General features: G+C 42.5%; 1 protein-coding gene and 1 pseudogene across 6 annotated transcripts in view; both read left to right on the forward strand.

Annotated features, from left to right (window-relative positions):
- Positions 1 to 1,826: 1,826 nt before the first annotated feature.
- LOC111590969 (uncharacterized) lies at positions 1,827 to 2,001 on the forward strand (annotated as a pseudogene).
- A 5,466-nt stretch (positions 2,002 to 7,467) lies between these two features.
- The window catches only part of LOC100382568 (Transducin family protein / WD-40 repeat family protein), a 33,630-nt gene continuing 25,379 nt past the window's right edge, over positions 7,468 to 15,718 (forward strand). For 2 of the 6 annotated variants that reach the window (XM_008670127.3, XM_008670125.4), the window contains exons 1-5: positions 7,470 to 7,730; positions 8,696 to 8,810; positions 9,065 to 9,214; positions 9,331 to 9,447; positions 9,524 to 9,608. In XM_008670127.3, the coding sequence (XP_008668349.1) occupies positions 8,719 to 8,810; positions 9,065 to 9,214; positions 9,331 to 9,447; positions 9,524 to 9,608 (444 nt within the window). In that variant the 5' untranslated portion in view covers positions 7,470 to 7,730; positions 8,696 to 8,718. Of the gene's footprint in view, positions 7,731 to 8,449; positions 8,635 to 8,695; positions 8,811 to 9,064; positions 9,215 to 9,330; positions 9,452 to 9,523; positions 9,609 to 15,718 lie in introns of all 6 variants that reach the window. The other 4 variants (XM_023301540.2, XM_008670129.3, XM_008670126.3 and 1 more) reach the window with 4 other exon arrangements.

Raw genomic sequence — 15,718 nt, forward strand, 5'->3', positions numbered from 1 at the left:
TCGTTGTCGTCGTAGTAGACGATCTCCTTGATGCGCCTCATTTTCTTCTTCTTCCCGTCTTTTCTTTTGTGACTCGTGCCCGAGTCAGTAGGCTTGTCATCCTTAGGATCATTGACGAAGGACTCCTTCTCCTTATCATTGACCACCATCCCCTTGCCCTTAGGATCCATCTCTTCGGGCGATTAGTCACTCACGTGAAGAGAACGACTCTGATACCAATTGAGAGCACCTAGAGGGGGGGTGAATAGGTGATCCTGTAAAAACTTGAAACTTAATGTCACAAAACTTGATTAGGAGTTAGCACAGTAAAGCCAAGTGGCTAGAGAGGAGTTCTTGTAAGACACGATAACCACGCGAAAATTAACAAAGATAGACACAGTGGTTTATCCCGTGGTTCGGCCAAGTTCAACACTTGCCTACTCCACGTTGTGGCGTCCCAACGGACGAGGGTTGCAATCAACCCCTCTCAAGCGGTCCAAAGACCCACTTGAATACCACGATGTTTTGCTTTACTTTACTATATCCCGCTTGCGAGGAATCTCCACAACTTGGAGCCTCTCGCTCTTACAATTTGAAGTTCACAAAGAAGCATGGAAGTAAGGCTGGGATGAGCAACGCACACAAGACACAAAATCAGAACACGAACACGCACACAAGTCACAACTCGAGCTCACAACACCACCCAAAGAGTTCTCTACTCAAATGGAGCTCTAGTTGCTATCACAAAGAATCGAATGCGCGGAATTTGAGTCTTGGTGCTTAGGAATGCTTAGAGAATACTTGGTGTTCTCCTCCATGCGCCTAGGGATCCATTTTATAGCCCCAAGGCAGCTAGGAGCCATTGAGAGCATTCTAGGAAGGCAATTCTTGCCTTCTGTCGCCTGGCGCACCGGACACTGTCCGGTGCGGATTTCTTTCCTTCTTTGTCGAAGCCGACCATTGGAGATTCAGAGCCGTTGGCGCATCGGACACTGTCCGGTGCACATCGGACAGTCCGGTGCTCCCTTCTGACTGTTGGCTCTGCCACGCGTCGCGCGCGGATTACGCGGCCGACCGTTGGCCCGACCGACTATTGGCTCACCGGACAGTCCGGTGCACCACCGGACAGTCCGGTGATTTATAGTCGTACACCGTCGTCGCAGTCCCGAGAGCAGCCAGTTGACAGACGCCAGCCTGGCGCACCGGACACTGTCCGGTGCACCACCGGACAATCCGGTGCATCCAGACTGCGCAGAGTCTTGGCTGCTCAGCCAAGTCTTTTCCAAATTGGTCTTTTCCTGTTTCTAGCACTTAGACACAATACATTAGTCTCCAAAACAATGTACTAAGTCTTAGAAACATACCTTTACTCTTGATTTGCACTTCTTAAGTCTTCGGCACAAATATTACTCAAAGCATTTGTGTGGAGCACTTAATCACCAAAATCTTATAGAAATGTCCCAAGGGTACATTTCCCTTTCAAGTTGCGACTAGAGACAGACGATAGGCTCATGATACCATATTGGTGGAGAAAAACTAAAATAGTCATTAATTAGGTTTAGGATACAATATATATCACATCACTAATCTCTACTACTTTAAAGCTCCAGTTTCGTGCAGCGTGTGTCATACGTCACGTGCAAAGTATGTAGGTTTGCCCCTCTCCCTTGCTTCTCGCCTAACAAATGGGCCTAATAGGCACAGATGGGTCATGTGAAACCATCCAAGCTCAATACGACATAAAGCCACACACAATACATCGCTTCCACATAGTACCACCTCGCTAAATGGAGGAGGACGAACGACCGAGCGAGCTATAAAAAAGGGGTCAAGTCTCTTTTAAATTCATACCTTTCTCGGTCTTTTAACTAAGATAAAGTGTAATATTTGCTATTATTCGTTTAATCTCTGATATATGGACTATATGGTCCTTTGATATTAAATTTATTTTTATGGGTATCAAATGTGATTGTGCCCCGCTTCTTACCTAACCTCGCTAATTGAAGGAGAGGGGGGGTCACACTCCTTTACCACTCATACATTTTTTGAACTTTTGGTTAAGATAGAGTGTAATATTTATTCTTATCAGTTAATATATGATATGTGAACTATATGTTTACTTTGATATTAAATTTATTTTTATGAGTATTAAATATGATTGTGTGTTGTTTGCAGCGCATGGACATTGTTATTATGTCAGTCTAACAAGTACCATGCATTTTTTTAAATGCTTGTAAACAATCTCAAAACGTAGCGTTGGCTTATCAATGATACCTTCACCTTCTAAGAATATCCTATTGCCGCATGATTTCCTTGTTATCTCTTGTTTCAAATGATTAAGTATAGCACTAAGAAGATTATCTTGACACTTGTAGGAAACGGGTGACGCCTAAGAGGGGGGGGTGAATTAGGACTTCTAAAACTTTTACTAAACTAGGCCACAATTAAATCCCTAGAACAAAACCTATGCAAATAGACAAACTAGAATGTGCAAACTAGGTTTTGTCTAAGTGTTGCTATCTCTACCACAATGGCTAAGTTTCAATCTACACTAAATAAGTATGACTACAAGATTGAAACTTAAATGCTTAATATAAATGCGGAAACTTAAAGAGCAAAGTAGAGAAGCAAACTCTCGTGGATGACGCTGGTATTTTTACCAAGGTATCCGGAACCGCGCAAGGTCCCGACTAATCCTCGTTGGTGTCCCTACGCAAAGGGAAGCCCACGCGAGGGTCAAGCACTTCGGTCAAGTAACTCCGTAGAGAGCCGCGGGCCTTCTCCACGCGCAAGTGGTGCTCCGCTTCCGGCTCCTCTCAGACGCTCCCCGTCGTCTCCACTATCGAGCTTCCGACCGAAGCGTCGCGGGCCTCGTTCCCTCCGATACACGGTGGCGGCCGTGACACAAACGCAGTTGTCACGGTCTCGCAAGACACTCGCCCCACTCGGTACAATTACAACGGCTCGCGCAAGAGCCGAAGGGTTGTGAGGTTTATCTAAACTCACTCAACAATCTAGGGTTCACCTAGAGCAAGCGCTAAAGCGGTCTAACTAACCTAAGCACTTTGCAAATCACCTACGCTAATCACCGAGTGATTCTATTAAGCACTTGGGTGTAAGAGCACTTGGTAATGTCTACTATATGCCTTGGTATGTCTCTTGGGCTCCCACACTAGGAAATGGCCGGTTGGGGGTGTATTTATAGCCCCCAACACAAATAGAGCCGTTGGAGAAAAGCTGCTGCTTCTCTGTGGCACACCGGACAGTCCGGTGGTGCATCGGACAGCGCACTATAGCCTGTCCGGTGCACCTAGCCGTTGTCCTGTCAGAGCAGGTGATCGTTGGCGGCGCAGGTTTTCCACACTGGACAGTCCGGTCCTCACACCGGACAGTCTGGTGGTCTTCTCTCCGGGTGCCACCTGGAACTAGCCATTGGGCTGCTGTTCCCTGGTGCACCGGACAGTCCGGCGTGTGGGCACCGTACAGTCCGATGTGCCACCGGACAGTCCGGTGCTCCATGCACAAACAGTCCGCAGGCAGAACACTTGGACTTTTCTTGGATCTTTTTAATGACTTCTTTTGAGGTGTTGCTTTCCTCAATTCCTTAGTCCAAGTTAATCTTGCATCTTGTGAACTACAAACACAAACACTAGAAAACTTATTAGTTCACGGATTGTGTTGATCATCAAACACCAAAACTCAATTAGCCAAATGGCCCAGGGTCTATTTTCCTTACAACACTATTTGTCAGGTCGGACACGGACATTCGAGGGGTTGTAGGACCATTGTAGGCCTGCAAACGGGGTGGGTGTAAGCGGGTATTTTAGGTGGGTTTAAGAAATGGGTTTGTTTTGGTTGGTTGTGATGGGTTTTGATTGTGAACGGGTTGGGTTGGGTGGGTTTATTTTGTATTGTGGGTCAAAATGGTTGATATGGGTGTAGATGGGTTTGCATAGACATGGGCTTCCATGGATCTTCACACATCCGTAGACCGTATGACTGTATTCGAGTCGACTCCCAACTTAGTCCCAAGTCCTAACATACACAACCCAACCTTAACTCCCCAAGTTTTCACTCGTGCACCGGCGGCCGCATCCTGCTTCCTGCCCCGACGGCCGGAGTCTCCCCTCTCCCTAAGTCTTCGCCTCGGCGGACAGAGTTCCCCTGGCCCCTTCTGACGACTGACGCTAATTAGACAGTTTCACACTTAGACGCCGACGCCCCCTGTCCCCTGGTGCGCGCTCTTGCGTACGAAGTGAACACATTACCACCCCAGGGATCGTTCACACATGGTTCTTTTCTTTTCACTTTCAGAGAGATTTATGCGTCGTTCGGTGTGCTTCTGATGCTACCTAGATGTGCCTTCCACTGTTGCTAGCTTCGAGCTTGATCAGAGACTCTTTCCACTGCTGCTAGTTTATGTTTCTTGCTAAAAAGATTATTGTTTATTAAGGATCTTTAACAGATGTTTTTTTGTTATTCTCTCGAGACCTAAATGTTCATCGACCAAACTTGTTTTTGTATCAGTGTATAATATTATTGTCACTATTTTTGTATGTTGTGGACTATGTTTTTGTATGTCATTGAAACTACCTATAAAGTTGTCACTGTGAGACAATAAGCTGAACCCACGGAGTTTCCATGGGTTTCCACCCAATTACAGGTTGGTTTGGGATCAATTATATTATTGGATGGGTCGGGTTTTCCATTGTTCATTGCTATACCATCGTTTGCTTTGTTATACTCAATGGACGGGGTATTAGTAGATCCAGCCATTACTATCAAAGCTAGTGGACATCAATGGTATCGGAGTGAGCCTCTTAACGAGGGTGATTTAAGTGCAACGAAATGTACCGGTGGTTCGCGAAGCATCTGGCTTACCAGTCATCTCCCATTCCCGTCGTCGAGAGACTAAAAGAACTATAGCATGCCAGAAACGGGGAGTTGAGGTGGTTAGACCTATACCCCGAAATGCTCCCAGCATAGGAGCCTATGGTTCCATTCTTGTTATTGCTAGAGGTACACATACCTCTTCTCGGTGTGGTGGAGCGATATACGAAAAATAGATCCTTCTTATATATTTGGGTGGGTGTGTGATGAATATCAAAGTTACTAGATTTGGGTATAGGTGGGCGTGGATTGGATTTTTTGCCATTAGTAGGCCTAGACCATTGGAATATATCTTCCTGGTGATATAAACTACATAGGAGGAACACTTTTTGATCCCTTGGGCCTGTCGAAGGATCCCTTGGGCCTGACGATGGTAGCATGGTTAGGTTTTACACTCAGTCGGCAAGGGGTACAAAACCTGGTTGAACACTTGTCCGACCCACTCCATAATAAGTTAATAACATCTTGTCCTCCTTCCACTAATAACCAGATATTGGTGTACAAATTTAGGAATTGGAATCAACTTTTCTGAATTCTATTGTTTAATTATACATGGAATTGAGTTTTGGAATCAGAGAGCCAATTCCGTGGTGTTGGGCTATAATTAGATACTATCTCTTCCAATTCAGAGTATCATCCCTCTATATTACGTATAATTAGACACCTAATTACAAACTTCAATACAATAACATCTAAACAATAGAATTGAAATTGCATCTCATTTCAATATCATAGCTGATTTGATATTGAAACTAATTCGATTCCATGCTCTCCAATACCGACATGCAAGCGGAGCATTATAAAAGGAAATTTGCCAAATGACATTATTCATTTATAGTATTTGAACATCACCTATGATGTAATGACTCTTATTTACTAGTAAATATTATCTTCATTCTTGAATATTTGTCACCCGCTAATTTATTTTTACACTAAAATACGATAAATAAAAAAGAACGAAGTGTAATCGTGGATGTGGAGTGTCGTCATAAACGAGGCCACGTCGGCAATTGAACCGTGAAAGGTCATGTTCAAGATTAATTTGTTGGACCACAATTAGTACTCCTATTTCGGTTCGAATTTACTACCTAAAGAGTACATCAACGCTTATTTTTAGCGAGAAAAGTCAGATTTGTCTACTCTAGCCAACACTTTGTCCGTCCTTTGAAATAAATAAAAAAACATCACACTTCACTCTCCAAAAGTGTTCCAATTGGTCTTTGTCGTGTTTGGCACAACTGATACTTATTGAAAAAGCAATTTATATTAGAAGTTGATGAAAAACAACAGCTTCTTATTTTCCCGCTTTTAGTTCGTTCTGAGAAACAACTAAACTAATAATTTGCTAAAACGTTCTGTTTGGTACAACTTCTGTTTACTTAAATCTGTGAAATAAACTATGTCAAATAGGACTCTAATCTACCCTTAACGAGTTTTGTCTTTTTTTAATCTCCTTATATACACACAAGTTCAATGTTGATGTGGTGGTAGAGGACACGATGCGCTATCTATAAAAACTTTCATGGTTACTTGTCATGTAATTTGTAAGATAAATTTAGCATTAGATTCTCTATCCTTGATAAATAACTGAAAAATCTGTTTTCAACGTATGACATTTTATATTAACTATGAACTTAGCTAGAACTCAATTTATATATGGCGTAACAAAAAAAAATGAAAATGCACACTAAGATAGAGTGGAATAATTGAAAAGTTTAGGTGAGTAAACTGAGCCTACGTCCAGTACAGGCTCAAACAAATAAAGAGGATCATCCAGGGTTTAAAACACTTATTTTCTCTGTCTTAATGTTTTATTTAGCATAGCTCAAGTATTGTTAGTAGAATGTTTTTTTAGCTTTAGCTTTAGGGCCTGTTTGTTTACCCCCCAGATTATATAATCTGGATTAAATAATCCTAAGAGGCAAACAAACAGTCTAGCTTATTTGCCCAGATTATATAATCTAACCCCTTGGATTATGATAATCCATAAGCAAGTGAGGAGGTGCTTATTTCAGATTATTTTTTCCCACTTCCCCACTACCCTTTCAAGTTTCCTAGAAATTACCCACCATTGCCATTATAATCTACCGAATCGTTTTTGCGCCTATCGGATCGGAGAAGCCCACCGTCCAACAGAAACACGACAGATAATCTGGGTAAACAAACATGACTACTCAGATTATATAATCCAAATTATATAATCCAGATTATATAATCCTCCGAAAATAATTCAGATTATATAATCTATTGGGGTAAACAAACAGGCCCTTATCCTAATGATTTATTTGTTTGAGATTATAATTTGCCAAAAGTATATAATCTAACTTATTTATCTGAATATATTATAATCCTGAATAAATAAACCTAAGTAGTTTTACGGGTCAAGTTAAATCAATTTTTTAGAAAAAATAACAATATATATTAAAAAAATAAGATCCCATTTAGAATGCAGTAATTTTATAGGAATCGATTTATTTTCGAAAAAATACAGAAAATAGAAAAAAAATTCCACGTTCCAAATGGACCTTGGATAGGCCAAAAAAAAATTTGAAGCTGAAAGGCATGACTATTTTCCATGGAAAATGTGCGTGCCGTGCAGACACATTATTTCATGAAACGGGTCAGCACGCAGTTTCCTCGTCTCTTTCTTCTATTTTCCACGCTGTTCCGTTGCTGTCTGCCTCCAGCCTCCTGCCGTTACGAGCGCGTCAGGGTTTTTCCTTGGCCAGCCGGCGGCGGCCGTTGCACCTCCTCCATCCACCCCTAGTCGAAGGTCGCCAGTTCATTCATCCAGGCTGCTGCGCCCGAGTCCCTGGCCACCGTCGCTGGGCACCTGCCGTCCTCGGAAGTCGCAACCGGAGGTAATCTTACGCAGCGGTTCGTGACCGACCGTGGCGATTCGCGTTCTCTTCCTCGACGAACTCCTGCGGAGGCAATTTGGGTTTCGTTTCGGGAGAAAGGGTGGGGGTCGGGCGGCTGGCCTGGGGCAGGTTAGTAGTATGGGTGGTGGCCGATTGCGTTGGCCGTTGGGGACTAGTTTTCTCGTAGGTGGGCTTTGCTGCTTCGACCGGATCCGTCATTGGAGTCTTCTGCACTCCGAATTCCCCAAATCAGGATTAGCTGATGCTTGCATATTTGTTCTGTTCAATTTGCTGCGCGTCCCGTGTGGTGCCAGTATTTTGCATTCCTTTGTGTTGCGGAAAGCTTTCTTTCCCATCTGTAAGTTCATCGTGGAGTCGTGCTTGCTGGTTTCGGCTTGCAAGGATGATGGAGAATAATACTTCCTGTATTTAGATATCTCTCTCTCTTAGCATGTGTTCTGATAGAACAGATCAATTGCATGCTGGACATTATGTTTGAAATATGCTGTATGGCATATTGGCTACCTAACGATCACAAAGGAACCTTGAATTTTATCGTCTATGTGGAAGAGCATATGCACATGGTAACATGGCCATGGATACAAATCATTCACATGACATCGATGAAAACTACAAAATTACATAATCAGCGTACACTTTTTTTGTTGCAGTATGCTGTAATCTGTTGTGCTAACTCAGTCTTTGTTATACTCATTTAGCGTATGAGATAATTGTTCCAAATCAGGAATCGGTATTTTGTCACCATTGGATGTGCTAAGAATATCTTACCATATGATGCCCTGAGGAACCATGGCTTTGGACAACTGCGCTAGTATCCTCTATGTTGTTTTTTGGGCAAACCCATCATTTTGCAAATTTCTCAGTTTTTACAATTTGTATTAAGGTAAGTGTAATGAACACTACATTTACGGCCATATATTGTTTGGTCTGTTAAATCATGTTAGGTGGGATTTATTAAATTTCTGAGATGGCAGAATGTCGGATACAAGACTGGAAGCGCGCTTCAACTCCAGAGTCAGTTTCTAGACATGAAACATCAATACCAAGAACAAAGCAAAGGTTAAACTGATGATAACATATCATTTTATCCCTAGCATTTTGAGTCATAGAAACTTCTGTTGCATTACCTCAAGGACATTAGAATCCTGAATTGTGATTTGAGCCCTATGATTTATCCCGTGGAGATAAGTTGTGTGAGGTTCTTGTTGTAAAAGCACCAATGAACTATATCTGTTACCAAACAATTTCTTTTTAACTGTTAATGCCAACAATCATCTGCTGAGTGTGCCTCATTTTCCCTATCTTATTACCAGAAACATTTTTAGTCTATTAGCTCAGCGGGAGCTCTCACCTCGAACAAAAAACCAAGCAAAAAATCTTTGGACCAAACCTCCAAGACTTGATGCTTGTCCTATTGAATCGAAATTTTGGGGCACCTATGCTCAGCATGATCTCCTTTCTTGGTAAGTGGTCTTTTTTCTTACCAAAACAAGATGCATATTTACGAGTTGTTTTTATAAAGGCTTAAACTGTTTGCTTTACTTCAATTTTGTCATCTTTTTTTACCCTTCTTTTACAGGGCTGAAGCAGAGTTCTTGCATTGGTGGATTCCCAAATATTGCCCTCTCACGCCTTCTTCGAAGGCAACTATTGCAGCTGCATTTAGTACAGATGGGAGAGTACTTGCATCTACACAGTAGGTTAATTAACTTGCTGAATGTATGGTCTATAAATACCAAAGGACTTATAGACTAACTTGGCTTTATCCCCAGTGGTGACCATACTGTCAAAATAATTGATTGGCAAACTGGGAAATGCTTGAATGTACTGCTTGGACATCACCGCACTCCATGGGTGGTACATTACGTAATCCTTATTGTATTTTGTTTCCTTATGTGCTTAAACCACTTACAATTAAATACACAAATATAATTTGTTCATCATGGTTTTTTAGTGATCAACAGTTTAAACAATACTAGTTTGTCATACATGTTTTTTATGCTGAATATTTTTCTAAATTTATATTTTAAAAGGAGACACAAGTGTCTCAGATCTGATGTATACTAAGGAAAACAATACATTTTGACAAAGAGTGACCAATATATATAAAAAGTGTGCAAAGAGGCCCTTTGATGTCATCATCATCCTCCAAAATTACACTGCTTGTTGGAAATTGAAACACACACTGTTTGCTGGAGATTGAAAAACGCACCGCATATTTTCCATTTCACAACAAATTTATTAGTTAAGGAAAGCATTATAAAGAGAAGCTAGAGATTTGTTTCTCCATTGGAAAGTACATTTGTGTTAGATTGGGCTGATCAGGCCTGCCATGTGTGGTGATTAGGCCTGCCATATGTGTTAGATTGGGCTGATCAGGCCTGCCATGTGTGGTGATTAGGCCTGCCATATGTGTTAGATTGGGTTGATCAGGCCTGCCATATGTGTCTTGGCGTTTATGGTAGTCGATCATAGATTAGGCAAGGATCTCTATTGATTGGGTGTTTTCTATAAACCTTAGATGATCCTTGTCTATATATTGTACACCACTTGTACCTATATAATCAAGCTACTATACCCCAAGCCATATCTCCTTTCATGGTATCACGAGTCCATGTTTCACCTTGGCTTCCCCCTCTTCCGCTGCCCTAGCACACTGGCCCTCCACCATGCTGCGTTTACGCGGCGGCCTCCTCTGTCGTGCCATGGCTACTCTCCTCCCCACCCCTTGGCACCATGTTCCCCACGCCACCACAGTCGTCGAAGGGCAACACAATAAGACGGATGACAATGGCGTGTTAGATTGGGTTCAGGCTGCCTGTGTTTTCAAGTCATCCGATTAATCGCGATTAGTTGGCTGATCGGTTTTGGGTGGCCGATCTGGGCAGGTGACCCGATTAGGACACCTGATCGCCCTGGTCGTTCGAGTCGCCGACTAGCTATGATTAGTCGCTCGATCAAGAGATCATGACTGACCAGGGTCCGGCGCGCCTCAAATTTTCATGGGCTTTTTTCTGGCGGGCGGCCCAGCTGCAAGGAGGTGAAACGCCCCATAGAACCTTCCCTGACGCCTGACAGAATGTTTCCAAAACATCTCGATTCCCGTCGTCTCAATCTCTTCCCTTTTGCTTCTCGTTGTTCTCATTCCACCTCTCCACGGCAAACCGGCGCGCGGCTGCCACTTGATCGCCGGCGTCTCCAGTTCACCGGCGCGTGGCTTCATCCTGATCGTTGGCGGCTCCAGTTCACCGGTGCACAGCGGGTCTAGTTCACATGCGCGTGCATGAGTTCATCGTCTGGAGGTTGGTCTGAAGTCTGAACCCTGATATTATCTGTCCATCTTGTTTTTCAAAACCTCTGTTCATTACCTGTCCATGGTCTGAAATTCTCTGAAGTCTGAACCCTGATATTATCTGTCCATCTTGTTCTTCAAAACCTCTGTTGATTACCTGTCCATGGTCTGAAATTCTCAATCTCTGTTCATTACTTGTTGATGAATTTCAGTTCGACGAAGATCTTCTTTAGGTCATTGGTAGAGTGGTAGTAAGTGTTTCTTTGCTGTTTTGAACACCTGCATTACTTTAGGGTCATTGTGGAGCTACTGTTTTCAGTTGGATGAACAAATATCTTCTCTTAAATCAGTATTACAGAATTCATGTCATGTTTACTCTTTATATACTATATATATGTCCTGGATGGACAGGAAGACTAGTGGATGATCAGGGTCGACTAGAGGTCGATTAGTCGACCTAGTCGTCGTCGACTAATCATCAATAGTCGCCTGGTCGAACCCCTAGGTCGAGCTGGTCACTCGACCAACAAACATGGCAGGCTGTCGTATGTGCTTATCAGGCCTGCCATATCTACCTTGGCGTTTATGGTAGTTGATCATACATTAGACAAGAATCTTCATTGATTGGGTGCTTTTTTTAAACTTTAAACGATCCTTGTCTATATATTGTACACTCTTGTACCTCTATAATCAATCTACTATTCCCCAAACCATATTTCCTTTCAATTTGTCATCAGTTCTAACCAATTGTTGAGAAGATTGCTGATCAGCTCCCCAATTGGAAGGCAGATCTCATGACTAGAGCTGGGAGGAGAGTGCAGGTTCAGCATGTTCTCACAAGTATGATGGTGTACCTTGCCATGGCAGTTGACATTCCAAAATGGGGTCTGGATGCTATTGATAAAATACGCAGGGGTTTTCTTTGGAGGGGCCGAAAGGAGGCAAGAGGAGGTCATTGTCTTGTAGCCTGGGGTCGAGTTTGCCGACCACTGCAGCTTGGTGGACTTGGCATATCTAGTTTTCCAGAATTATGTTGGGCCCTTCGAATGTGATGGCTCTGGCTGCAAAAGACTGATCCCACACGCCCTTGGTCCGATCTCCACATAAAAGTTCCTGGAAAAGCTAGAGCTTTCTTCATGGAGGTGGTCATTACTGAGGTGGGAGATGGCACCAATACAAAGTTTTGGAAGGATAAATGGTTAAATGGTAAGCGAATTAAATACCTTGCTCCAACTCCAACTTTGTATAATATTATACCCAAGAGGATTGTCAATAGTGAAAGTCACCTAGAGGGGGGGGGGGTTGAATAGGCGAAACCTGAAATTTATAAACTTGAACACACACTAGGGCCGGGGTTAGCGTTAGAATTAAATCCGAGTGCGAAAGAACGTTTCTCTTGCCACGAGTTGCTCAAATGATGCGGATGACGTTTGGGAGCAAACTCAAATCAATATTGGCAAGGAAACATTAGAGAGAGGAAAGAGGGCAAACAAATCAAATGGAAATCACACAAGTGGACACGATGATTTGTTTTACCGAGGTTCGGTTCCAAAGAACCTAGTCTCCGTTGAGGAGGCCACAAAGGTTGGGTCTATTTCAACCCTTTCCCTCTTTCTGAAACGGTCACTAAGACCGAGTGAGCCTTCTCCTTAATCAAACGGGTCACTAAGACCCCGCAAGAACCACCACACTCTTGGTGTCTCTTGCTTAGCTTCACAAGCACTTAGAAAAGGAATGAGAAATGAAGAAAGACAATCCAATCGACAAGAGCAACAAAAGAACACAAATGATCCTCTCACAAGCCCTTAGGCACTAGCGTTGATTTTGGGAACTTTGAGTGGATTGATTGCTTTGATTGTGTCTTGGAGTGTTGCACTTTGCTCTTGCAATGAATGAGAAACTCAGAAGCTTGGATGGCTTGAGGTGGTTGGGGGGTATTTATAGCCCCCAACCACTTCCTAGCCGTTGCTGGCGATGGACGCACCGGACAGTCACTGTTCACTGTCCGGTGCGCGCCACGTCAGCACGTCCGTTAGGGTTTGGAGCAGTTGACCGTTGGAGACGTTTGTCTTTTTGCTGCACCGGACAGTCCGGTGCTACATCGGACAATCCGGTGACCTCTGACTTCTGTGCGTCACTGTTCACTACTGTAGACTCTGCGCAGTCGACCGTTGGCGCGCAGGGAGCCGTTGCTCCGCTGGCTCACCGGACAGTCCGGTGGCACACCTGACAGTCCGGTGAATTATAGTGGAGCACGCCTGGATGAAACCCGAGAGTGGCTGGTTTGCTGGCTGCCTGGGCTGGCGCACCGGACACTGTCCGGTGCGCCAAATTTTAGCACACTCCAAGTCTTGCTCCAATCTTTGATTGAGTTCCTAACTGAATTTCTTTCTTGGTTTGTGCTGAACCTAATGCACCTGTGATAAATGATATTTAGACAAACTAGTTAGTTCACGTGGTTTGTGTTGGGCGTCAACCACCAAAATCGATTATAGGAAATGATTAAGTCTATTTCCTTTCAATCTCCCCCTTTTTGGTGATTGATGCCAACACTAACCAAAGCAAATATGAAGTATAGAAATGTAGCTAGTTTGCAATTGAAATAGTTGTGCATAGGTTACTTGGAATTAAACCAATGAAAGGCTTTATGCATATGAATGGATTGCTTTTCTCTTATTTAACATTTTGAACCACATTTGCACCACTTGTTTATTTTTGCAATTCTTTTGGAAAAATCTTTTCAAAGTCTTTTGCAAATAGTCAAAGGTATAGAAATATGATTGCAAGAAGCATTTTTGAGATTTGAAATTCCTCCCCCTTTTTAAATGCTTTTCCTTTGACTAAATAAAAGCTCCCCCTGAATGAATTCTCCCCTTAGCTTTAAAGAGGGTTTTTGAAATGAATTTCCCTTTTTTTTTTGAAATGGATACTAATTGAAAATTTTCATACTAATAAGATACCAATTGAAATAAACTCAAATACTAATTGAAATAAGCATTTGTGAATTTTTTTGAAATGGTGGCGCAGTCCTTTTGCTTTGGGCTTAATACTTTTTCCCTTTGTAATTAATCGCCAAAAACGGAGAACTTGAGAGCCCTCGACACTTTCTCCTAATACTTTCTCCGCATTGATAAAAGAAATATGAGTGAAGGGTTATACCAATTGAGAGTTTTTGAGTAGCGGCAAAGGATAAGTGCTATCGTCCGAGTTGGAGTGGAAGTCTTTTCTTTGCCGAAAGATAGAAATACACTTGAAAGCAAAATAGTCTTAGCATTGGCACAAGAAGAATAAAAAATATGCATTTGTACCAAATGAAAGAGACATGATCAAAGGTATATAAATTAACAATGTGTGCAATGTTTCAATCAAAGTTCCGAGAATTAAGTATATTTAGCTCATTTTAAGTTTGCTAAAGGTCTTCTCATCTAATGGCTTTGTAAAGATATCGGCTAATTGGTTGTGTGTGCTCACATAAGCTATTTCGATATCCCCTTTTGTTGGTGATCTATTAAAAAGTGATACCGGATGTCTATGTGCTTAGTGCGGCTGTGTTTAACGGGATTATCCGCCATGCGGATTGCACTCTCATTATCACATAGGAGAGAGACTTTGCTCAATTTGTAGCCATAGTCTCTAAGGGTTTGACTCATCCAAAGTAATTGCGCACAACAATGACCTGCGACAATGTACTCGACTTCGGCGGTTGAAAGAGTTACGGAGTTTTGTTTCTTTGAAGCCCATGACACTAGCGATCTTCCTAGAAACTGACAAGTCTCAGATGTGTTTTTTCTACCAATTTTACACCCTGTATAATCAGCATCGGAATATCCAATTAAATCAAATGTGGATCACTTGGGTACCAAAGCCCAAACTTAGGAGTGTAAACTAGATATCTCATGATTCTTTTTACGGTCCTAAGGTGAACTTCCTTAGGATTTGCCTGAAACCTTGCACACATGCATACAAAAAGCATAATATCCGGTCGAGATGCACATAAGTAGAGTAACGAACCTATCATCGACCGTTATACCTTTTAATCTACGGATTTACCTCCCGTGTCGAGGTCGAGATGCCCATTTGTTCCCATGGGTGTCTTGATGAGTTTGCCATTCTTCATTCCAAACTTTTTAAGTATGTCTTGAATGTACTTAGTTTGGCTGATGAAGGTGCCCTCTTGGAGTTGCTTGATTTGAAATCCAAGGAAATACTTTAACTCCCCCATCATAGACATCTCGAATTTTTGTATCATGGTCCTACTAAACTCTTCACAAGATGACTTGTTAGTAGACCCAAATATAATATCATCAACATAGATTTGGCATATAAACAAGTCTTTTGCAATAGTTTTAGTGAAGAGAGTAGGATCGGCCTTTCCGACTTTGAAGCCATTAGTGATAAGAAAATCTCGCAGGCATTCATACCATGCTCTTGGGGCTTGCTTGAGCCCATAAAGCCTCTTTGAGAGCTTGTACACATAGTTAGGGTACTCACTATCTTCAAAGTCGGGAGGTTGCTCAACATAGACCTCTTACTTGATAGGGCCATTGAGGAAGACACTCTTCACGTCCATTTGATAAAGCTTGAAGCCATGGTAAGTAGCATAGGCAAGTAATATACGAATTGATTCAAGCCTAGCTACGGGTGCATAGGTTTCATCGAAATCTAAACCTTCGAC

This window comes from Zea mays, chromosome 2 (genome assembly GCF_902167145.1).
Source record: "Zea mays cultivar B73 chromosome 2, Zm-B73-REFERENCE-NAM-5.0, whole genome shotgun sequence".
NCBI lineage: Eukaryota > Viridiplantae > Streptophyta > Magnoliopsida > Poales > Poaceae > Zea > Zea mays.